The following is a 26,315-nucleotide window of genomic DNA, read 5'->3' as shown; positions in this document are numbered from 1 at the left end:
GCAAAATATTACAACGATGAGTCGATTAAGCGATAAAAATAAACCAATAAATTTGAAGAACTGCACAAATTGATTTTTTTTTCGAAAGCACTACAGAGTTTGAATAATAAATTTATATAGACAAAAGTTAAACTCTATGCTGTGTTTTCATTTTTGAGAAGGTAGGTAAATAAAATGTTGTACATTTCCAAAACCGAAAATTCTATGTACAGATTATAAATTACAGAAAGTTTTTGTTTCGATTGATTGTTAATCTTTTTATCACATTACAACTTAATACAATTTATGACACAACTACATAATAAAACTAAATTATTAACGAACCCGTATATAATTTATTACAAAATAAAATTAAGATTCTGTACAGGTAGGTAATTTCGTGCTAAATAATAAATTAAATTCTCGGTAATCTGTGCAAAACTCAAATACTTTGCAACAAAATTTATCTACATTTTTCTTATACAAATATTATAAAACAAAATGACTAGTATGATAAACATTATTATAGTTATTCTTTCCTTCGTTACCGATTTGTATTTATTAATAGAGGAGAGAAAACGAATGCGTCATTAATAAGAATCCTAAACTAATTTCTACGCTCAACTCGAAGTGAAAAAACAATGACAAAAACAAAAGAATGGATCTTCGTAGTCACGAAAAAAATTATAATTCGTAGGTATATTTTGTATAAATTTCAAATTAACTCTTAACGAGGCAAAATTGAGGCACGATTTGGTAGTTCGCTGTGAATATGCAGACAATAACTGTTAAGAATACTGATTACATTCGAATTGAAGTACGAGTATGTAGTATTCTTGATAGTTCCTGTCGAACAATAGCCAAGTTCAAGTGTTTTTTCATCTTATTGGAAAAAAATAGGCGCCATTTGAATTTAAAATTATGAAAAATAACGGAGACAATCGTCAAATATCTGTTATTTGAATCGAGTAATCTGCGATAACAGATATTCGACAATATTTCGTAATCGAACAAAACAACGCTGTTGAAATAATCTTCAAATTATGATAAGAGATTTGAAGATTATTTCAAGAGATTTTAAAATCATTGGAAAAGAAAATTTAAAAAATAAAAGGAGAGAGAGAAAAACATAAAGTTGAAAATCATCGTGACGCATAGTTCGACTTTTAAAAAATACGGGGTCAAGTATAGGCAACTTATCCGGCATCAAAATTTAAATAGGCATAGAATCATCGTATTACATACGTTATCGAAAACATAAAACTTTTGTAAAATTATTTAGGTATAAAAAAGAACAACAACTAAAAAAAGGAAACAAGTTAAATAACCTAGAAAAAAAAAACAATCCTACAGTCGTATCTTAATAAACGGTAATAAGCTCATTTTTGGAAATCACAAATAATAAATCAATCGAAAAAATAAAAAGTGTAACAAAAAAAAGCTATCAGCCTCTACGGTGCTCAGTTTTAAGACACTTGAATTATTTCTTAACTCCTAATAATTTGGCAACATCATCGGCCGATTTACTGGTTAACATTTCATCGACCAAGGACTTATCGTCTATATCTAATAATTTAGCAATGAGATCAACACCATCTTCTTTGGATAGATTTGTTTTAACGCTGGCTAATTTACTCGTAGTTTCCGTAGTTTTAGCTTCTTTGTCCGAATTAGGGAAAAAATTCGAATTAACGTCGTTCGCATCTTGCGAATCGTAGCTTTTCATCAACTTGTGCGAAATGGAGATTAGTTCGGAGGCTTTTTCATCACTCGATCGATTCATACTTTGTGTGAACGATCCAGGCGAAGGTGGCTCTTCATCGTCGGAGATCGGTGAATTCTCACCAGATGTTGAAACGAAGCTGGACGATTTATTGGAGTGTTTTTTACGATGCCGAAGCATGCTATGCTTCAAGGTAAATCTACGTTGACAAATATCGCATGCGAATGGTCGTTCTCCGGTATGAGTTCGCATATGACGGCGTAAATCTTCCGCTGACCAGAAACGTCGTAAACAAAAAGCGCAAATTACCTGAAAATTAAACAAACTTGTTAGTATCGTCAATGGTGAGGATTATTTTCAAAAATACCTAATAGATAGCAATAGCAATGGCGTGTTTGCGATGTGAAACTGAAATTCAAGCGAATAAATCAGCCAATAACAGAATTTACGTATCAAAGCTATGGGTAAAGTGTTACAATAGTCGTACATTTTTCGCTACCTACCTATCTCTACCTACATCACTATCTATCATAAATCTACCTACATTGTACGAATAACTCTACCTATTTTACAATTTCATACCATATCTATCGTAAAACTACAACTAAAAATTGTAAAAAAATTGCCAAAATTTTGATTAACATTTGTGATAGCAAAAAAAAAGCTCAGTTGTACTAATAATGAAATAAATAAAACATACATCAGGCGAACTAACTAATAAACTAATAAGACAAATTACGCGTATTAATAAGATGCTCTTTCACGACCAACGAAGCAATATGAAATAGGCCAATGCGAAGCTTTCATGCACAGAAGTTGGAATCTGATCATTCGGGTAACGATGATATGGAAAAATCAGTATTTATCAAATACGCATATAACGAGCATAACATAAGCACTGGAAAATTAAATATTCGATCCAGTACCTGATGTAATACTCATTACAGACGTATTAAAATACCTTCTAGCTACGAAAAATGAAGGAAAAATTATCAACTAATTTACCTACTAATTAATTTTTCTATTACAATGCTACGAAATATTTTAGCTTAAGAATTATTAGGTAAAAAAAGGCGTTGCAAACTACATAACAAAATATAATTCTTATTCGTACAAAATTTCAAAAATAATAAGTTCAAATTTATTCCTATCACTACATTATGTTTAAATAAAACCGTGTTGGTAAGATAATGATTTTAATTAAAATAAAAAACGTAAATTCTACAGTCAAACATGAGTTTTTTTTTTAAATTGATCGACTTTTAACCATTTTCTTATTCAAAAAAAAAAAAAAAAAAAAAAAAAAAACTAACCTACATGACATGAATAATATTTTCAGTTTCAGGAATCAGTATTAAATTTAAATTTTAAAAAAATCCTTCAATTATTTCAGAAGGGGGAGGAGAAGATTAAAGCACAATAGAACAGCATTTTTGCGCCCATGAGAAAAAAGAAATGAGTGAAAATTAAGTATTTAAAATAAACTTTACGACCAAAAAAAAGTGTCTATCAATTTCAGAAAATGAAAATTCAAACCCTTCCAGAAAATTACAACCCCTCTCCTCTGTTGATTATACCTACATATACATGTTTTGTAGAGAATTTCAATAATTTCTTCGATAGTCTCTAATTTTAATGAGCTACTAATTAAAAAAATTAAGAGTAAATTTTTTTCAGACCAAAAAGGGCTAAAAAAAAATTAAACTTCGTAATTAGGTGATTTTTTCACGAGGTAATTTTTGTTATTCGAGAGAGGGGTTAGAAAATGGCATGAAAATTTTTCTGACACAAAGCAATTTGCCCAATTTTTTTTCACTTGATAATAGACAGATCTAGGCATTATTCAACTAGAGTTGAATTTTTCCATTTCTCACCCTCCCTTCCTGATAAATCTGAGATCCTTTCATTTATCAAAGCACCGACGACGTCTGAACTACATAATGGAAAAATCGATTGGAACCCGTTTTTAATACATCAATATTCAATACAGAATATCTCATTCCCATTACACCAAACTCGGGAAATAATTCTCATAGCGTTTAAATACATACAAAATGCAAACAAAATGTATAGTTACACATCAGCAAACATAGCCAAACTCGTGCAAGCGCAACATGAACTAGGTAGGTAGGTATAATAATACATATAAAAGAAAGAAAGAAAAAAAAGCATAAGTAGTAAAGTACCCGAGTGAAATAATAGATATAAGGAAATTCGTTCGGCATATCTATATAAGTATTCGAGGGTACAATTACATCTCTAATGCATAGCAAACAGCATCATCATCATTATCATCATCTACGGAATAAAATTACACTTACTTTTCGACTCGAGTAATCGGGAAAACGCCCTCGACATTGCTCGGCATTGTTTTCGTCGCTATTGGCGGAGCTCATGAACATACCGTCTTCGTGATTAATGGAATCCTCCATTTTGACATTCATGTCGAGCGCTCCTTTACAAATGAGATGCTGAAACTCGACCGAATGGCTTTCGCCCATGTGATCCAGCGCCTCTTGTCTTTCACCGAAACTACGATCGCAAAGATGGCACTTGAATGGTAAATCGGAAGATACGTGGTTGAAGAAGCCAGCTTGGTCATATCCAGCGGCCCCTGCCACCGTAGCCGGATTACTTTTTTCTTTGGGTAATTCGCCCTGGGTGGGTTTTTCGACAACGCTAACGTCGCTAGTATCTGATAAACTGATATCTTCTTTTTTGCTGCATTTGGTCGGCGAATCGTTCGAATACGAAGGTGATTTCGCATTATCGATCACCAGTTTCTCGTCGCTTTGGTTATGTTTCTCGATGATATGTTTTTTAAGATTATTATACGTGGAGAATGTCGAACTAGGGCAATTGCTGCATTTGAACGGTCGCTCGGGTACATTTCGCATAGAAAAATTCGGTATCAATCTAGTACTGGAAGATGAAGCGTCGTTTTCCGCGTTACTAATCACCGTCACCGTGCTCGGTTGATTCGAATCGTTCATTTGCGAACGATGTTTCCGAAGGAAATGTCTATCGCAGTTCGATTTCGTTGTAAACAAAAGCGGGCAATTGGAACATTTGTACGGTTTCTGGCCGGTATGGGTTAGAGTATGACGTCGCAGCGACGATGCCCATGGAAACGATCTGTAGCAGAAATCGCAATGGACTCGATTTGGTGCAGAAGAATATGCGCTTTTCTTCTTCTTCGTACCATCTCCGGGGGTCGATTTGTTGGCGTTTTTCGAATTCGATTCGTTCGAAGCTCTGAAACAAAATAATTATCATCTTGTTAGAAGGATTAAGTAGTTTCAAAGGGATTTCCGTATGTGATCTTACTTAGGGTTAGTTATGTGTAATCTCATAAAAAGTTTAAATTGGATTAAGTGTTTGAATGTTCAAATAAATATATACATACAATAGTTTACCATATAGTTTTTCTTAAATCTGACATTTTTCAGCCATTTTTTAAAATTGTTTTTATTCTAGGCACTTAAATATCCCCCCTCCTCGTGAAATGATTCAAATAAATTAAAAATGACATGAATCATTTACCAATATTTATACTTAATTGTTCATTTATTTTTTTTTTAAAGTTGGGATCATATAAAAATTTTCAAGTTGGAAAAATTCAACATTTTTTGAAATGTTTAAATTTTTTTTTGAACCATACTTATACTTGAATTTCAACGAGGTTCAAGTTCTCAAACTCATCGAAAAATTATCATTTTTTTCAGTGACTTGCATTATTTATGTATTTCAATTTCTTGATTTTTCTTATTTTAGGAACTACTCGTGAATTGGATTGAAAATTTGGGATTCAATGACTCATTCTGAGATGAGTAAAAATACAATGCACACAAATTTTATCGACTAAAAGAATTCAAAACTAACGAATTTTCATTCATTTATAACGGAAAAAATTAAGCGAGCATGTTGTCATGCCCCTGTAACCAGGAGTTAGGCAAACGTACAAACTTACGTAGCAGATGGTAAGTGTTGCCTAGTTCCTGGTTAGAAATTTTTATACTTCTACACTGAAAAACCCAGTACGTGAAATTTTCAGTGTAACTGGAAATCCGGAGATATGATACCGTTTGACTACATAGTAAAATACTAAGCGTAAATTTTCCTTCGCAACGTAAATTAGGTAAATTCAACGTACCTATTTTCTTCTCCGCCGGATCCATTGCCTTCGCTACTGCTACCGGCCACTAATCCTTCCTCATCATCATCGCTGCCATCTCCGTTTTTATTATTCGGATCATCTTCGGGGCGAAAATACTGACTGAACGTTTGGGTGGACACGTTATCAAGAAGACTTCTAACGCTGGCCAAATCAGGATTCTCCTCTTTGACCGAACTGCTGGTATCTTTCTCGCAGGAAGTATTAGCGGTGGAAGGTTCGCTACAGGATTTTTCTTCGCTCTCGTGCTCGTCCATTTCTTCATCTATGACCAATTCTTCGTCATCGTCGTCGTCATCGTCACAAACCGAGTTATCGACATCTTCGGCGGATTTCTTCTTCTTGCACTTTTCCACGTTATCTTCGGTGTCAGCTTCGTGATCGCTGGCGTAGCTAGGAGATCGTTTACCACATGCGACGATTGGGTTCATCGGGTAATCGGTGTCGTGCGAGGTGGTCTCTTGTTCGGATACGATGTCTGAGGTCAGAGTCGAAGGAAAAGCTGCTGATTCGGAGTTCGACTCTTCTTTGGTATGTTTTGTTCGTTGTTGCCTGGTAGATCCGCCACGTTGGCGTTGTCTCCAGAATCCGGGATGTTGTTGTTTGACATGTCGGTCCATATTCGAGCGCAGAGTGAATCTACCGGAACAGTACGCGCAGGAGAATGGTTTTTCGGTACGGTAACGACGTTGTTTTTGTTTTTCGACGAGTACGCCATCTTTCATGACCATTTTCACGGTCGATGATTTGTTGTTACGAGGTTTGACCGGCATATCTTTGGTATGGTTGAATTTAGCATTATCGGCTGCCGCGATTTTCTCATTATGGTGGTGACTAATTTCTTCGTTGACTGAAGGATCTGGTTTTTTGGTGAAGTCTACGAACGGTGGTACGTTTGGTCTTATGCCTTCGTATCTTTCGGCTGCGTTGGCGACAAGATGACTGAATATAAGAGGACGTATTTTAGCGTGGTCGTCTTCGGGTTCGAGTTTCAAATTATTCGAGAATAAATTGACGGCTGGATTTTGCATAAAATACGATGAGAAGTTGGTAACCATTTGGTGGTTGTTGGGGAAATTGTATCTTAAATCGTCTTTGGCGAAAAACAAGCTTTGGTTCATGTTGCCGACCAGTAAAGGATTAACAGCAGCGGGTGGTTTACGAATCGGAGACGTGGTTTCTGATTTCTCGCTGCTGAAGCTCTCGCGACATGTTTTCACCGAGAGATCTTCGGCGGCTGAATCGTCTCCGCCGGCGTCGTCTTTCTTTTTACTCAAATCTAGGACGTCGACGCTCAAATCTAGAGGTTCGTCGTGATCGGAACTGGAACTACAGCCTCCGACGCCATTCGGTACGAATGTATTCTCGAAGCAAGGAACTTTAATAAATCCGTTATCTTTAATAATAGTCGGTATTAGACCTGATCCGACAATAGCGTCGTTATACGATTTGTAGTTAGCCTCGTAGAATTGTTTCTCCGATTTAGATAAACGCATATCTAATCCGCCTGGTAAATGGAAAGTAGGATATTTGTAATCCGAACCTGCCAGCAGGATTGGATTAACGGCTGCAAAATCTTCCATTTTTTTACACGAGTTCATAATTCCGGCAGCATTGGTGTTGTTATTACTGTCGTTGCTATTGTTGCTGTCGTCAGCGTCGCTACGAGCTACACTACGATCGTTGAATGAGATATTGCCATCGTCGTACATTCGAACGGATTTTTCATCTTCGGAATGTTCCAATCTTTCGTTAACTTTTCGATAAAAGTCTTCGGGGCAGAAACTCTGAGCGAATTCTTCGGGTATTTTTTTGGCCAACAGTTTATTAATATTCGGTTTCTTGTTATTCGTCAGCAATGTCTGAAGTTTGTTATTGAAGTTAGGACCGGAGGTGGTATTGTTGTTGTTATTTGGCGTTTTATGGTTCAAATCGACGAGCAATTTTTTAATATCTTCTCGAGATGTTTTACGATGAGCGTTGCGTAGATGACGTTCGCAATTAGCTTTGGTGGTAAAGGTGGAAAAGCACAACTGACATTTGTACGGATGATCGCCGTTATGATTACGTATGTGACGAATGACCACCGATTTATCGGACGTGGTGAACGAGCAAATGTTACATTCGTAAGGCATTATGCCTCGATTACCAGAGATGTGAATACGAGCGTGACCTTTGAGAGCTCGTAAATTTCGGAAAATCTTCTTACAAATTCGACAGGGAAACTCGCCTCTTCGTTTCATATCTCGTACTTCTAATTTGAACGGATCGTCGTCGTCGTTTAGGTCGTCGTCTTTGAAAGCCGGATGTTTAGGATACGAAGAGACATCTTTGCCGGATAATTTAGCGACTAGATCGCATTTTTCGGGCGAACTACCATCGTCGGATAATCGATCGCTTTTACTCTGCAGATTTAATCCGGCTAAAAAATGACTCTTCATTTCTTCAGCTTCTTCGTTCTCGTCAGCCAAAGAGCCGTCTTTTGGTGACTTGTCGGCGTTATACGATTCGTCCGAATTGGTCAGCTTGGAATTCGAATCGTCCGATTGGAAATGTTTGCACTGTTTCCAATGCGTCATGAAGTGACTACCGATAAATAACTCGTTGCAGAAGTTACATCTGTACGATTGACTAGCATCGATAGTTTCGGCTAATTTTTGGTAAATTGTATTCTTATTCTCTAAATAATTTAATATCTTCAAATTTATTTGATTATTGCGTATGGCACATTTATCCGTCACGTGCATGGCGGTATGTTTGATCAATATTTCCACATCGGCAAACACTTCTCCGCATTGATTACACGTCGGCTTGTAATTCGGATGCTGTTTCAAGTGTTCTTCTAGCGCTTCGACGGTCAACGAGGTCTCCGAGCACACCGGACACTTGAAATCATTGTCGTAGAATTTCGTCTCGCCGGCGACGCCGTCGTCGTCCTCGTCGTTGCTGTGGTCTACGTAATCGTTGTTGTTATCGTCGTTGCTCTCCGATGCGGTTATTTCGTCTTCGGTAACTTTAGGATTCTTTTTGACGATAACCGAATTATTATTCAGGATCAATAAAGATTTACGTTTCAAAGGTAACGCGACAGGCTGCCCCAGAACGTTACCATTTTTATGGATCATTTCTACGCTATCGATTTTCATTTATAAATTTTTCGGCGTCGTTTTGGTCGTCGTTGTTGTTGTAGTTGATGTTATACTGTTCGTCGTCATAATCACGATGCGTTCATTACTTCGACTTCGATTGTCAAAGGTAACTGTAACATAAGAAAAAAAAACGAAAATATTAGAAACAAATTCATAAATAGAACAATCGGGTAATTTACATAGGTAGGTATCTAAGTTCAAGTAAAATTGATCTTTATTTAATCGTTGAAGAAAACTTCATGAAACAGATTGACCAGAACTCGGAGCATTCTTTTCGTTTTTGAAAATCCAAATTCCACATGTTTCAAAGCCAACTTTTTTCAAAAAATTCAGTAGGTTGAAAATGTTTCAGAAAATCAGGCCATATGAACTGAGGGAATGAGAGGATTTTGAATAGGAACATTTCCTGGGTTCGCTGATCCAATTTCCTACCCCTTTCGCAATTTTCTGGTAAAAACAAGACATTTTGTCAATTTTTGGCATAAACGAAACCTTTAACAATTTCAGAAAAAAAAAGCTTTTTATTTAGAGGAAGGACAAATTTTAAAATAAATAGAGTTCACTCACTAAAATATTATTTATCTATTGTTTCATTATTATTTTTTTCAATCGATTTTTCACCTTCAAAAACAGAACTTTTTCGGATTTTTTTTCAAATTCAACTCAGTGATCGCATTTTTTTCCGTCACCAAATGTTTTTGTTTTCATTGTATACGAGTATATACCTACAATAATTTTTTAAAAAAATTTTGCCAGATTAAATTCCCAGTAGAACATTTTTGTGAATTTTAAAATTTTGCATTAAAATAATTGTCACCATTTTTCAAATTATTTTTGATTAGGAATCAGAAATTTCGTAAATGATGAAAGAGGGGAAATCTAAAAGGACAGAAATTAATCCAGAAAAATGAACGTAAAGAAAAGACTTCCACCAGCTTCATGGAAATAATGCCAAAAAATTTCATTCAGTTCTTGAAAAAATCTCAATAATAAAAAACGTTCAATATATTCCACTGTCCCTTCCCCCATCCACCCTCCCAATCAAACGCATATTCACTTTACGTGCAAATAGCTACCTCCATGCATATTTCAAAATATGTAATTAAAAATCGTCCCCTTTCCTCCCTTCAATATTCCATACTCCTCTTGACACGATTGGAACCAATTAGCTTTAAAAATAATCGATTAGACACACTTCGAATCATCTTCAAACAACACAAATCGATTAGGTACCTAATACCCTCTCTAAGCCTTCTACTACAATCGCATTTCAGCAGGTAAGAAAAAAAAACTCAAAATCAAAATAAATTCCAAAGCGTACTAATTCGCGGGTTTACTTAATTAACGATTTAATACGAGAGTTACTCGGATAATTGAATTTACCCACCGAATCGACTCGGTAATCTGCTTTTATCAGCTTTAATAGATCTACTAACAACGTACTGGAACGAGGGATTCGAGAAAGAGGGACAAACACAGACAGAGTGAATGAAAAAAGCGTGCAATCCCTCGCAACACGGTGGCAAATCACCCCTAACTTGATATTATTTTTTATACACATTCATACAGGCCTATAAATGCACATCAAGTACGTGTGTGGTACACGACGCGTGATGTATAAACATCATTTAGCATCTTTCTCCAGTCGATTGTTATCGTTATAAACTGATTACTTTGCGTAAGAATAATAAAGAGGGTGAGGGTAGGTACTTCATATAATGTAGTACCACAGGCCACCTATACTATATTTTGTATTCAGTATTTGGCTACACACAAATCATTTGTCAGATCGATTTCCGCCACTAAGCAAGGTGATGATGACGAAAGAGGGCTTTTTATGGTGATTTAGTTGATTCGAAATTTGACTTTTGCACTCCTGTCATTTAAAAAGAATTGAAATAGGGGTGAAAGAAATCATATACAGGCACAGGTATAAAGTGCAGTGCAGCAGTATACAGAACACATATGTAAGTACCTACATTGAATATGTAGGTAATGTCATCTGCACTGTACTTCATGAAGAGTACACAGAAACGTGTAATCTGGGTACATTTGAAATGTATCTAGGTAGCATGTGAGGCACTTTCCAATATGCCATTCGTCATAATGTACGCGTTACAATTGAATTTTTCCTCCGAACGATGCGCGATGATGGTACAGAGTGTCTATAAACGTAGATGTACGTAGGTACGTATATGACTGGGCGAAGAAAACCTAACACTACTAATAATTATTGTTTTACATTTCGAACGTGACATCTGCATCAATAGGTGTTAGCATAATGATAAAAAACCAGCAGGTACCGTCGCCATGACGACCAGGTATCAAAACACATCTGCCATTCAATATCTGCTGCTGTTGGTGTTTATATTGCTTAGGTTTCTATGGATATAGTCAAAGATAACAAAACTTTTTCCAATGTGAAAACTCAACAATGCCCTATAGGTCAATAACCATATAAATTTGGAAAAAAAAATTCACAAAGCCCAACTGTACGAATTTTGATTGTATTTGGGAGTTCGAATCATCGACTATATTTAAATCCTGAAACGTAAAGATGAAAGAGTATACATATTAAGCAGAGGTAGGTAACTCGTTTAATTACGTAAATGGCAAAATCGTTCGAGCGAGAGGGTCACGATGTATATTTTTTTTTTGGTCAAGTTTTCGTACACACCTTGTGCACTTTTTACAGATCAACCTTCGCGGGTTCAATTGTCATTGAATTCTTATATATTCTCTTCGAACGCTGGAAATATTCAAATGTATATTTTTTACATGTACCTAACGTGCTCTCGCGAAGATAATAAAACGCGAGTATGTTTCCTGAACAAGAGTAACCTTGCATATGTACATGATTTTTTTTCTACATACATCGTGTACCTATCTCTGGCTACCTATCCACTTGTGCGCTTGTACAGTCTAGTCTAGGTTACAGAATTTGATTTTTTTTGTTTTTTGCAACTACGTCAGCGTCTTGCTATAAGAGTTAATAAAGTAGCTACATTGTTCAATAATCGAGAAGTTTTCCCTCGGTAGAAATAATTGTCAGAGAGTTCTGAGCTGAACAGGTATTTGGTTAGAAAAACTCGAACCTAGCCTAACATAAGAAACACAGCTCATATAATGATAACTGTTAAGGATACTCTAAATGGACTCCGGACTCGGATTGCGTAAATGTTTAACCGTAATTATAAAAATATGATACTAAGTACCTACCTACCTATACGTCTCGTGGACACTAGCGAAGGTTTTTTTTTTTGTTTTGTTCTCTTTGTCGTTTATAATAAGCCGTTTAATTATACCAACATGAATATGTATTATTCGGCGGCGTAAAATTCTTATTAAAACGATGCGAGAGTAAATCGCGCTTACACACAGGTTTCAAGTTTAACCATGTTTATTCATTCTAAGAGTAGTTTTTCTTATTAATTTATTACGAAATAGCGCACAACGTTGCGTTGGGTGACAGAAATGGAAAAATAACTCGAGCATCGTTGCCTCGAGTTATTTAATTATACCATTTTAATGCTAAACGATTGTCTGCTCGATTACAAATCTCGAGAAAAAATAAACCGTTCAGATAGGTATAAAAAGATATACATTTTTTGGCGATAATTTTACTGTTTTTTTTTTTTAGTCTACTTACCGGAAATTAGACAGTTTTATTTTATTCATGAAGATGTATATTTTAATGAATAATTTTTGCGATGTGAGATTTACCATCGATTGCGAAGGTTTTTTTTTAAATTTTTGGTGTACTTAAACTAATTATTATTAAACCGGTAGGTAATTCAGTCAATTGATCAATTTCGATTGTTGAAATATTTCATCATTTCCAATTAATTCGGTTGATTTTTGAAACAAAATTGAATTTGACTGGATTATTGAGAAGAAAAGGCTTCTCTCCGGAAAAATTTGTGAATGATGATACAAATATTAAAAAAAACCTCTACTTAAATTGAGCACGAGATTCATCATCCGAAATCCACAGTATTTACGAACATTTGATGAGTATTAACATTTTATGGTCCTTCGGGCCGGAAAAATGATTTTATGGTCCTTCGAGTCGGATATAATTTTTCTATTATTAGCTGTCTATTAATCATCAGAAGTCTCTACAGAACAGATATTTTCAAATGTTTAAAAGTTCCCCATGCCCAAACAGCTGAAAAAGTAGTTAAATTGTAGCCCTTAAACATGAAACCGACAGTTCATGAGAATTGTCCCCATCTCCACTCTTCAAAAAAAGTACAAGGTAATTGACCAGTGAAATAGAGACAAGTTAAGCATGTTTCAACAAACCTGGGCCTTAGTCGGTCATAAGAGTTCTTAATTCTTTAATACAAATGCTTTAAAATTAAGTATAATTTTTGAGATACTGATAATTATTTTTGAAATTTCGAGTTATTTTCACAACACTTTGGACAATTTATACCCAATTTTAAGGACTTTTATATTTTGAAAAATTTTGAGAGACTCAAAACTTTCAACGTGAAAATAACATACTTTTGAAATAATTAGAAGAAATTGCTTTGCTAACTGTCAGCTTTGCAGAAGAAATTAGGTCCAAATGAAGAAGAGTGGAATTTTTTAAAAAATGAGATTTAAATTTTCAAGATTCAATAAACCACGTTTCAAACGATTTTTCAGAATGAAAAAATGTTTCATTTTGAATGACTTTCACGTCTACTCTCTCAGAAACATACCTTGCAAATTTTTCAGAATTTAATTTCGAAAAAGATCTTAATCAAAATGTTTAATTTTATTATAAGACCAAATTTCAGTCCAGCAGAAACTCAACCTTTCAAATTACAATCCAACTTTTGTTTTCACCAAGTATAGAATTAACCAGCGAAGAAAAATCACAAACAGTTTCACTTCATCATAAAATTTCCAACGAGTCATGAAAAAACATAGATAATTTAGATCAATTTTCCAAAAAAAAAAAAATCCAAGACCGGAAATTTGGTCAAATAAGTTGTACCATTATATGTACCACTTATCTCAAGGTTGCTATTCTCACCGCTACATAAACCCTCCGAAGACTATAGAAACGAATATTCGTCGGAACGACTCTCGTGTTTCCTGTGTTTATATCAAATTTTTCTCGTTCAATTATAAATTACATTTGCTAGATACATATATGCGAGAAGAAAAATAAGACGTTTTTCTCAACTTGTTAATGCATTTAGGTAGACGTTGCATACAGGGTGTCTGATCAATCGTCCATCATACCTCACATTGAGACGCAATCAGGTACGAGAAGGTAATTTGACACAGGAATGAATAAATTACCATCTCGAGAATTTCTTGGAATTTGTCATAAGCTAAGATAAGCCTCTTCCTATGTCTGGATCTACTTCTCATATTCCACATTAGGTACCTAGCTACCTACTACCCACCAATAAGATAACGATACATAATAATTACACATACACCTAAGTAAATCATATTTCTTTTCAACGAAAGCGCACATTCTCATAAAACAATCTCATATCGCTTCTACGAGTAAGTAATTAAAATCACGCATTACGAATCTGCAACTCGTGCGAAATACCAAAAAGATTACCATACAGAAAAGTAACTACCTAGCAAAACGTCTCCTATACACATATCAAATACAGTCATTTCAGCATCCTCTCATCTCTCGAATGCAAACCATCCCCCGGCCCCCGCAACATTCCACATCGTTGATAATTTCGCGATGCAGACAAAACGGATTAGAATCAGCCAACATCGTTTCCGACTATTCTTCAAAGTCATAATGAAGCACGCAATGAAAGAATAAATCTCGCACACACACACACGTACGATTCCTTTGTTATAATATTAATATCCACGTGTTAACGCGTTCGTCTGCTAACCCACCTATCCGCACTTTTTAGAGCAGCTGAGAGATTTTTCAAGATACGAGTACACATTATATGTTTATAGGTGCTTGGTATTTCGAAAAAAACAGCTGATCGACCGGGCACGTGTTACTCGTCGTCGAGTCTCTCGAATACCTTTAATAACACCTATGGATTATTTTCGGTTGGGCCACCGCAGCCTCTGGGTTCCTTTTAGTCGATGTATTGGGTGAATTGATCTCGAGCCATTGGTATGATTATGTACAGAGGTACTCATTCTCATTGCTACAGTTTATCTATTTCTCATTAGTCATTACTCGTGTTATCTTGAAGTGTGGGGGGGGGGGTCGTCAGCTCAATTGTAAATTAATTCGATCAAAAGTTTTCTAAAAAGGTTTGGGTATTTTTAGGGCTTTTAATTCAGACAAAAAAATTGTTCTCAAAAATATGAACTTGTGTGAATTGTTGATTCAAGGACATCCACACTCACACTACTCTAATCTGCCACCAAACTAGACCCGAATATCTCCAGTCATTTGAGAAAATTTCGTTGACATGGTTCCAACTAACTAAGAAGTCCAAAAGTACGTGTCGAAAAAAAAACTTGAAAACATCATCAGACAAGCCTAAAAATTACGAAAATGGACTTCTAGGACCATGAAACAGATTTCGTGCCTAATCCCGCCCAAAATTCCGGTAGATTGATAGAGCGTAACATCCTAAGATGGTTTTTCTGAACAAACTCAGCCAGCTAAAAAAAAAAAAAAACCAAACAAACATCATCGCATATTTCGAAATCTTCCACGAGAATTTTTTTTCTCAAATTCATCGACAACTATTGTAAGTAATCCACCTACAACGCAAACAAACCGTTCACGGTCATATTTTGCTCTACAGCAGAGTTGGGTAGAGGTACCTAAGTACATAGATACTCGTATTAGATACCGGAGAGCGAATCTGGTTAAATCCCCCCGCCCCTGTCCCTGCCTATATGCTGCAGCCGAACTCGACTCGTATAGTATCAAACAAGATTAAACGGAAGATGAGCGTCAGCGTAAAATTAATTAATACCTAATGTCCGTCAAAAGGAGAAAAAAAAATTTGTTAAGATGTTCATGGACGGATGAAAAGAAAATAAAATATAAAATACCTTTAATGAGCGCGGCTGAGAAAGAAGACTAATGCGATTTTTCATATACTCGTATATACTCGAACACAGACAGCAGTAGCAGTAGGTTAGCTAAGCTTTGACGAGAAGGTGGAAAAGGAATTTTGTGAAACTGGATGTACACTCGATGAAGAAAAAGATTCTACACGCATGCAAACGGCAACTTCAGCGAACCGGCAAACACGCGAAGCCCAACATCACCAATGACCACACCGCATGTGTGTTGTGTACCCAGAAGAAGAAACCTGAAGAATGAACAAAAAAAAAAGAAAAAAATGAAGAAAAAATACTATATAATGATAATAGAAATAATGGTAACTGAATTATTATTAAAGAAGATGGCGGATGCTGAACAATAATATAATAACAATGAACATACGATGATGTAGTCAGATATGTTGTAGTATAAGTGTACGTAGACAGTAACGATGATGAATTATAATAACGGTTTGTCGTATTTTATGTAACCACTGTAATTATTACATCCAAGAATCAAGAAAAGTCAATGAGAAACCTCGCGACGCGACCACGGTCTTCGACAAAAACTTGAAGAAAAATACGATTTAAAAATACGTATAAGTATTTTTTTCCGAACGTAAATAATAATTACATTTGGCCGTTTATATATCATACCTAAAGCTCTGTGCAGATAGATGGCTCTCTTACAATATGTTATGGGTAATTCGCAAAAATAATAATTCCTTTAAAGGTCGAGAACACACGTGTGTACTTACGAGTATAGAGGGTAAAATTATTAACAAATATTGTCTATTAGATTCGTGTTATTAATTCGTTTTCATATGTGAAAAAAAAATTTGCCTCGACATCCATCCATCTAAGTATATCTGCACTATGATTTTCCATAGCTGGACATCGGTATTTCGTAATCTTTTCTTTAATATTTCCTTTTTCACATCGCGTTCATCTCGTCCATTGTCATAGGGAGTTGAATTGGACCAACGAACAATCTTTAATAATCGAGGATACCATAGTCTTTACTCTTTTAAGTTTTTTAGACAACGAGGAAAGGGATGGGAGGGAAGAGAGGGGGAAGCGAAGGGAATCGTAAAATTCTCAAAAATTAAATCCGCATTCTTTCTTGTCAGTAAAAATCAACAAAATTCTTTCAAGAAATCAATTTTGAAATCAATTAAGACTTTCATGAACACAAAAATTGTATGCATTCAAAAATTTTATTTCTAGTTTAAAATAAAGGCAACACTGCTAATGAGCATTTTGATTGAAATGCATCCAAGGTGCTATACACCGACGATAAATTTATGCTTAATAATATCGACCAGGTACAGAATAATTTTACAAATTTTCAAAGTTTCTTATGTATGTAGGTAGGTACAATTGACCCAGGATTTGAAAAAAATCAATATCAGAGCACTTGACAAAAATGAAGTACCTCTACCTATATTTTATTTTTCAAATCTAAAAACAACTACACAGGAGCTCATGTTGTACTTCTGTTGAGTTGCTGCACTGATCTGATGATCACTAACACTTGAGAACAAGTTTTGAAAATTTCAGCAGAATTCAGAATGTTTTAATGAAACTAAAAAAAAAACACGTAGGTATATTTCCCTCAAACAGGTTCATCCCCTCTCCTTCCTCGTCTTTTCATCCTCTTTCTTCTTTCAATACACAACTTCTCAATACACCCCTCGGGGGGGGGGGGGACTTGGTAGTGAAAATATTTGAATTTATCGTGAAATTTTAACACATTTGAATTAGTCACATTACATCTTTTTCGAAAATCCCAAAAATTATGACCTAATTTTGACCTAAAAATTCTTCAAAAATGTCCAAAAAATAATTTTTATTGAAATATTTGAATTTTTTTGTGAAATTTCGGCCCATTTTAATTGGTTGCATGATACCAAATTTTTGATAAATTTTCAAAAAACGAAACATGAATAAAAATCTGACTACATTTTCAATTCACAAACATCCCCATTCCTTCTCAAAAAATCCTGCATTGAAGTAATTTCTGAAAGTAACTCATTATTGATGAAAAATTTTCCACTTCGATCCAAGACCTTGAAATGATTTGTTCAAGAAGAGAACCAAAAAAAATATTCAATTTCCGTTTCAGATCGCGTGTTTTCGATAAATTATACAGAAAAGTACGATGAAAAAAGAGCAAAATACCCGATGCTTATTTGTAAAATTCCGAAAATCGTGAAGTTCTAAAAAAAGAACTGGGTCAAAAAGAACGGAAATTCTTATACTTTTTTGACACCCCAGACATGGAAAATCAATCCGAATCGATATCTGGTACTTCGTGGGATCTCGTCATCAAAAAAATTGACGCTTCCACTCAGAAATAAGGTAACATAATATTTCGATAGGTATATCCATTTATACTCCTAAATAAATCTATACGAAGTATTATCCTATTTGCTCATGATTCAATTAATTAGTTAATCACGAACTCTCTCATCCAATCCATCATCTTTTCGTACACCTGATCCCAGTCACCAAAAGTTTGAAAAAAAACTAGCCTAGCATCACAACAATGTTGGAATCTAATTCAATAAAAAACCTAAACGGCGGTAATATATTTCCTCTATTTAAATCTAGTTTCCAACCGGTAACATAATATGTATGTCTAATAACCGGTGTTGTTTACTCGTTAACATTAACACGCGCTTTTCTGCAATAAGTACTTTTTATTCGACACTTTAATAATGTGCTAGTCCAGTTTTACACGCTTTCAACACCGCGTCCGCCACACATAACAAACACCTGATAGGTAAACTGCTAATCGAGCGAGCCAGCCAGCCACACTATATACTTATTACTTAACAACGAAATGCTAGGGGTAGTTAGCATTTGAATTCTTTTCGTTGGTTTTTTTATTTTTTTATTTTCACTTTATTATACGGTGTGGACGGTAACGACAATAAATAAAAGGGTGCGCGAAATGATGAATAAATTATCAAGTCGATGCTTTGATATACGTAAGTTTATTCTCGATGCTTATGTACGTTGTGTGTGTGTACCTCACCTCACCCCTTAGCTGCCTATCTACCTATACCATTAGATTACAGTTAAGGTGTCAAAATGATGGTATTGAAGGAGAAATTTTTTTATCAACATTTTTCATATCGACAATATGTACCTGCATACAAAGAATGGAGATTTTCCTCTAAAATGAATACCTAGACTGATATACGTATATATTTATGTGTTAAGAGCACATCAACGAGCATCTAAGGAAAAACGAATCAAAAATTAATTTTAAGAAGATTGCAATTTCACACCTACACTTTGAGCTAACTAGGAAGGTACCTATATCCACCTATCCATTACGAATTTTTCAAATATTTTTTCAACACATCATCGATTCAACGTATGTACATACTTAAAAAAAACAGTACCAAGAGAAGTATAAGTTCTACTATGTGGTTCAATTTAAAAATAAATTCTCTATTTAAACCAATGCAGAATGCACTGTCAGATTTTATGGTATGCAAACTTGCAGGTGACAATTTCAAATACGTTATTGTTACACTCGGTTTGACGGCTTGAGATCATTTTGTGCTGTTCGTAATTTTTACTCGATCTAATAACACGAAGTTTTACGTTATTGAAAAATATTACTTTTCTTAGTGTTTATTTTTATCGAAAAAATATAGGTGAGTGATTGAAATTATTTTTAAATAATGAGTTGTTCTTGTTTACTTACTAACTATTTAGTGTTTCGTTCAATGACCTTTAATCCTTCAAATAGCTTTTTTAAAGTCAAAATCGTATTTTGAAAATAATTTCGATTTTTTTTGTTCAAATTTGACAAGAAGTCTAGATTATGGAAATTTCTCCCGTGCTTTTCAGTTTTCAGTACTTTTGAAAACTCTTTAGATAGATACTGCTTCAACGTTTTATCAATTATAAATGTGTTTTTTTTTTCAATTTTTTAGTTTAAAATTTTTTCTCAGACATTACATTGATTTTAAGAATACTTTTGTTCTGTCGAACATTCAATTTCTCGAAATCACCAATTTTTCACAATAAGAGTGTATTTTACGAACCATTGACAAAAAATTTTCATGTACGTAGGTACCTAGGTTAGTTCAATTTGAGAGCAGACAAAACTAAATTGCTTTGATACAACCATAAAATTGTCTGCGCAAAAATAACAAATCATAAACCACTCAAAAATACTCAACTCGGTAAAAGGAGGAAATAAAGAAAGCCTAACGTACGTTTTTCCGCGATTACCATTGAATTCAACCCTACCCCCTCCCTCTACATATAAAGCTGAGTTGATCCGAGATAAGGAAACTATTGAGATCTAAAGGTCATCAAATAATAAAACTATGTTATCTTTCCTTATAAAACGCTTCTCGTCAGTCGGGCAAATATTTTACATATTAACGGTTACGTTTTAATTCCTTATTACATATAGGTACGTAAAAAAATTCAAGCAGGTAACAATTTTTTTTTTCATGTAATTCCTCGAAAACCCCAAATGGTCATATCTCGTTTAAGGGTTGAAATTGTAACCCATTCGTGAGCTGATGGTTACGAGTCTTTGACCCTGTATTGTTCGACTATAAGGCACGATCGAAAGTGTTACAGAGAGATGAGACGCGGAAGTAAAAATTAAGACGAGTTTTGGTTGAATCAAGTGTAAAAACAAGACTCCGGGGATGTTACCGGTACTGAACACAATGAACATATGCCCGACCACCGAATCGACAAGGGGTGTTGAAGAATTAGCAGGTAGTTTGGCGCGGCGTAGACCTCTGTACGCGCGCAGGGGGAACTCAGCAGGGTTCACAGATCAAAGATTAAAGATCTGGTTTAATATTAATACAACTTAGACGTGTGCAATTTGCTCTTCATGGAGGGCTGGACCACATAATAATGCAGCTGTTTCCTTCTTCTTCCATATAATATCACAATTAACCGGATTATTTCGAGCTTCGAATATCGTAATGATGCCTTATACACACGAAATTGTACCAAGTATACGAATATGATATACCATGCACACAATACCAGTTTTTTCTCTCCATCTCGTCTGTTTTCCTTTAGTACGCCGGAAACTATTACACGATTTTCAGACGAAATTTTCTTCGTTTTGGTTGAGCTGCGTTTTGATACGATATACTTATACTCTTGGAAATATATGTGAATTTTATACTTCATCTTAATTCAATCTTTTATGTACAGTGTGTTCTGTAAAGTCTCGGCCGATTTCTTTTTATTTATTGGATGAAGGTGGCGGAACTATTCGTACAGTTTTCTATATTATGGTGGCAAAAAGTCGTTCGAAAAATTGTTTTTTTTCAATTTTTGCTAGAAAGATTTCAAAAACAGAGAGCCTCCTGCAAAGGTCAGCCTTTGTCCAGCATCCTGGAAATGCTCTAGAAGTTGCTCCAATTACGTTTGCCAACTGAAAATCAAATCCTGTCATAAGTTCAAAAGTTGACCCCTACCCCTTGAATAAATTCTCGGTTTCAATCACTTTTAAACCAATCTGGTGTTTCCAGCAAAAGTTGACTTTTCGTCAGACACACTATAATCGCTATCAATATCACTTTCACTGGAAACACCACATCGATTTGAAACTTTTTGATATCGAATTTGAGAAAATTCAACTTTCGCTGAATTTTTTAGTTCGGCTAAGAAAAAGTCTTCAATTGATTCAAATGATTCGAGGGGACGGGAGGGGCTACACCTTGAAGTATAAATCGATTTTCAGATTTTTATAGCAAGATTTTTTTAGCAAAAAATTAATTTATCTACTAAAGAGCTTTTCCATAATTCTTAAAAATTTGCTCGTCGTCGTGGTTCCTTGTCCTTTACAGGAAAATTTGCTAAAAATCAAAAATTCAACATCGATAGCTCAAAATTTGGTGTTGAACTGTTGATCTAAGTTTACGTACCACATTTTTAAAAAAAACAAAAACAAAATATGCAACAAATTGGCGTCTTAATATTTTGGCATACCATCCAAATAAGTATAAATTCCACACGATCCAAGATTATAAATGGTAAATATTCCTACAATCCTACATCCGGATACAATCGAGTTTAACGACGACTAATTACACGTAAAAGGATGTTGAAATATTTTTCGGCCATCTCAATGGTCGTCTACGTCGTCGCGAACACAGAAAAGAAAATCTGTTAACTACATTTCTCTCAAAACCAGCAGTCATAATAATGCTTTCATTGGTACATATACAGAGCATCTTATAACTCTACAATGATATAGGTAATCGTTTCGCCAGCACGTCATATGAGTTCTCGAGACAAGCGCAGGCTACAAATATACCTAAAACTATACATTACGTACGCAGCATTCAGACAAACCTCATTACCTTCGACGAAAAGAAGAATTATCAATATGTCATCGTTCAATTTTAGAAGACTTCAAGTATCGCGTTCGCGTACAGCTCGTCGTAATAGGTATTTAACCACGTCGCACATACAGACACATTCGCGGTGACACTTACAAGAACGGAAAATTTCCTACACGTTGAAAAGCATAATAATACATATAACTTTTGATGTTCGTATCAGAAGAATACGAATTGACTGGATTACAGCACAGATTAACAGCCCAGTCCAATCATCGTATCTGAATCGAGTACAAGAGGTGGAGTATAAATTCCCACTTCGAGAAAACAACTTTTTATACGTCATCCTCTCCACAGAGCAGAAGAATAATATCATCGAATATAAAGCCAGGCTCCGATTTGTACCGGCCATAAAATCTCACACAATCTATATTTATTTTGCTCTCGTTTGATAAAACTTGTGAATAGAAAAAAGAGCAATCTTTTGATACTTTATTATCTACGAGGGTCATATACCTTTCGGTATCTTCATCATAACATATTGAACGTCGACAGAGCTTTCTTTCTCAGAATAACCTTTAGAGTTGTGAATGTGATGATACTTATTATACTTATTGCTTATCCTGAAAATCGTGGCGACGAGTCTAATCGACAAATCATTACCAAAGAGTACCTCATCCTTATCTCGTGCTTTCACATCCGATCCGATAACATTGGTTCCTTTGCATAGGTATAAGACAATTGTCACGACATTATCAATTAATATTATTCCCAGAGCAAAGATCAACCTGCAAAATAGGTATACGAGTATCTCGGTTCAATGAACGTTGGATGATTTTCTTCCCTCGATAATGTGTATTAAAAATGTCTCTTCTCGTCTTCTCTATCTCAATCTTCCTATCTCTGTTTTTCTTGCACAGTATGGAAAATTAATCGTTCTAATTTGTCAGCTCGGTAGGTATAACGTCCCAGACAAATATTTATTCTCTCTCTCTCGAAGCACATTTTCATTTCCTAAGTGACCATGATAGGAGGAGGGTAATCGCCATCATCGTCCATATAACGGTCTATAAATGAAGACGAGAATTTACAAATAAAGCAGACAATTATTTTTCCTACATCGTCAATATGCTTAAATTGTATCAATCAACCAAGTTTTTTTCGTCGCAAAATCACACGATGTCGATATTTAATCATACACGAAGACGATGAGAAACCGGTTTTTTCATACATGTAGCAATGAGGCAAATTCTCGCGTATGTATATTGTACACAAATACTCTATACCGTAAACTGTTTACCCTAATTAATATATTCTGTGTCAGCTGTTCTTTGTTATTAGGTCTCTATACGATGAAAATATTTCCTTTTCGGATTGCAATGCAGTTATACAAGTCGACAATGCATAAAAGTAGTACGAATCATCAGCACATCAAGTGCAACCAAGCCAAGAATTTTCGAGTCTACCTCTACTTGTCTCCTACCTATCTCACGAGTACCTATATACGTACGAAGATAAATCCAGGAAGTGAAACCATTCCCGATCATTTATACCTATACGTTCGAGGTTCGATTTCGCGACACGATGATAAAAAAAAAGGAAAATTTTATTACGAAATTCTACTTATAGGTAGGTGCCTTATATACAATCATCATACGTATTGAATCATTCTTGCTGTCAACTTCTCCGGTATCTTATCTGTGATATCCCGTCTATCCGCAATACACACATATTATTATAGGTACCAGGTATGAAATCGTACTGATCAGACACTCCTATAATAAATGCGTCAAGTGTGATTTTCGATAGAGTAAACAGTGAAGAAAAATCTGCGAGATTATTAGCCCGAATACTTCTGTAAATTTTTAGAAACTAAACCGATGATATCATCGTGTGGAACAATCGAATAGCTTTCGAACTGTATCGATAAAATGGTACCATTGTCGAAGTGTTTTTTTTTTTGTTTTTTCAATTTAGAGTACTTTTATGAAAATAAATACGCCTTGTAGTGTCTGATTTTGAAACCAAAACTCTCAGTTAATCAACATAATCTGGATAGATTCGAGCCTCGAGGTGAAAAGATTAGTTTATTATAATTGGTCCTTTCATAAATTGTGACATTTTATAAATTAATCGAATCTTTTTCTATGTACATTCTTTATTTTCGTATCTGTAACATCAATAACACCTGTCGATGAAACATCCCGACCGTTTATACGCTTATTGCGCAAAAAAACCTCAATTAAGATTAAACTTCTGTGTAAACACTTCTAAAATTATCACCGTTCGAGTCGGAAATTCGTTTACGGTTACAAAATTACATACGATAAGGTAAATGTATAGATTCAGTCATCATTGAGACTACAATGCGAGTAACGTCAACACGAATGGAGAATAACTCATTTTATGAAACCAAAATACATAAACTTTCATCTTTTTGGAAAATCAGGAAAGTTTGGAGGTCGATGGGGGACGTTTCGAATCAAAAAGATTAAGCTGATATTCGTATTCAGCGCTACCAAAAACTCAAGTACGAGACCATATGTCACACGATTTCTCCAATTTTAAGGAAATTCGTGGGATCAATGAGGGGCATTGGAGGGTCAAATCAAAAAAATAAGTCAATATTCGTACTCAACGCTTTTGAAAATGTATGAAATGATTTTGGAGGCTCACGAAAAGTTTATCATTGTAAATATCATAAAAATGTATGATTTCTGAGATTTTGTATTCAAATTTTTAAATTAGATCTCCAAAATTGTTCTAGCTTTTGAACATTGAAGTTTCAAAAAGGTTCAACTTTGAGCTTCGGAAACTTAAAGGCTTCAAGGGCATTATTACTAAAATTTCAGTCACTGAAACTCCAAAGGAGGTTGAGGAACCAATGATAGCGATTTTCCTTCTTTCTTTATAAAGAACCCACAAAAAAAATTGCAGCAAAATTGGAAAACTTGGACCTAAAATCGAGAAATCGAGCTGAATTGAAATGGAATGGCCCATTTAAAATGTGTAGGTTTTAAGCAATGAGGAAAAATCATTCAAGGTTGTCGGATCATCGCAGGAAATCATTTCCACTGGCGTTTTCAGATTTTCTGGATCATATAGTTTTGTGGGGAAGGGTGAAGGAGAAGAAGGTGAACGTTTCTACATCAAACACACAGTTTCTCAACAAACTTTCTAAAGTAAAAACGTGCTGATTCTCAAAAAATCTGAATTATTTTTTAACTCAAATCGGGTTCTCTAAAAATAGATTTGTCGATGACTTTAGATTTTTGTTTCGACTACCACTTCATGTCACAAAGAAATCAATTTTCAGAAAAAACTGAGAGTCCCGGAAGAATAATAAAGAAAATCAAAATTCTGCAGCGTAAAATTTTCCATCAGAAAAACGTGGATTCATATTTCCCTGAATCTTGCATATGTGAGCTACCTCGCATACACTCTTCAAAGACCTAACTAATATTCTGAAATGAAATATCTCTCATTATGCTTTCGAATTTAAAATTCATGAAAATCCATCTCTTCAACGTGCCAAGCCTTAAGTACCCATCGTTCAGCATAAAACAACCGTTTCGTCAAACTGTAGAAAATTTTCTCCTCACTTTGCAAAAGGTCAATGAAGAAAATTGATCTCTATAGACAAGACATTAAGTACACTTCCTTTCATTCTTCGAATCTTAATTAACGACTGAGTATTCCATCTAGCCTCCTTGATATGAGTAAATTTATTCGCAATATTAAACATTCAAGAAAAAATTACCATAATCGATGCTCTTATTTTTTTTTATTCTAACGCTCATCAACGTAGAAATTATTATTAGGAACTGACTTATCACAAAGTACATTCTAGAGAACAGATACTCGATGAAATTTCTTCAAAGACGCATTATATTGTCTCGACTGCGAATGACGACAACGCAACCGTTAGCTAAATCCGAATTACAAAACAT

The 26,315-nt window shown here is 34.9% G+C and overlaps 1 protein-coding gene across 4 annotated transcripts in view; it reads right to left on the bottom strand.

The window, feature by feature from the left end:
* Positions 1-23: 23 nt before the first annotated feature.
* LOC135836100 (uncharacterized) overlaps positions 24-26,315 on the bottom strand; it is a 40,272-nt gene continuing 13,980 nt past the window's right edge. For 3 of the 4 annotated variants that reach the window (XM_065350702.1, XM_065350703.1, XM_065350701.1), the window contains 4 exons: positions 16,028-16,290; positions 5,856-9,135; positions 4,024-4,957; positions 24-2,011 (listed from right to left, as the gene is read on the bottom strand). In XM_065350702.1, the coding sequence (XP_065206774.1) occupies positions 1,460-2,011; positions 4,024-4,957; positions 5,856-9,022 (4,653 nt within the window). In that variant the 5' untranslated portion in view covers positions 9,023-9,135; positions 16,028-16,290 and the 3' untranslated portion in view covers positions 24-1,459. The remainder of the gene's footprint in view (positions 2,012-4,023; positions 4,958-5,855; positions 9,136-16,027; positions 16,291-26,315) is intronic. The other variant, XM_065350704.1, reaches the window with a different exon arrangement.

Source organism: Planococcus citri, chromosome 2 (genome assembly GCF_950023065.1).
Source record: "Planococcus citri chromosome 2, ihPlaCitr1.1, whole genome shotgun sequence".
Lineage (NCBI taxonomy): Eukaryota > Metazoa > Arthropoda > Insecta > Hemiptera > Pseudococcidae > Planococcus > Planococcus citri.
Note: the sequence above shows the minus strand (reverse complement) of the source record. Positions and strands in the feature narration are given on the sequence as shown.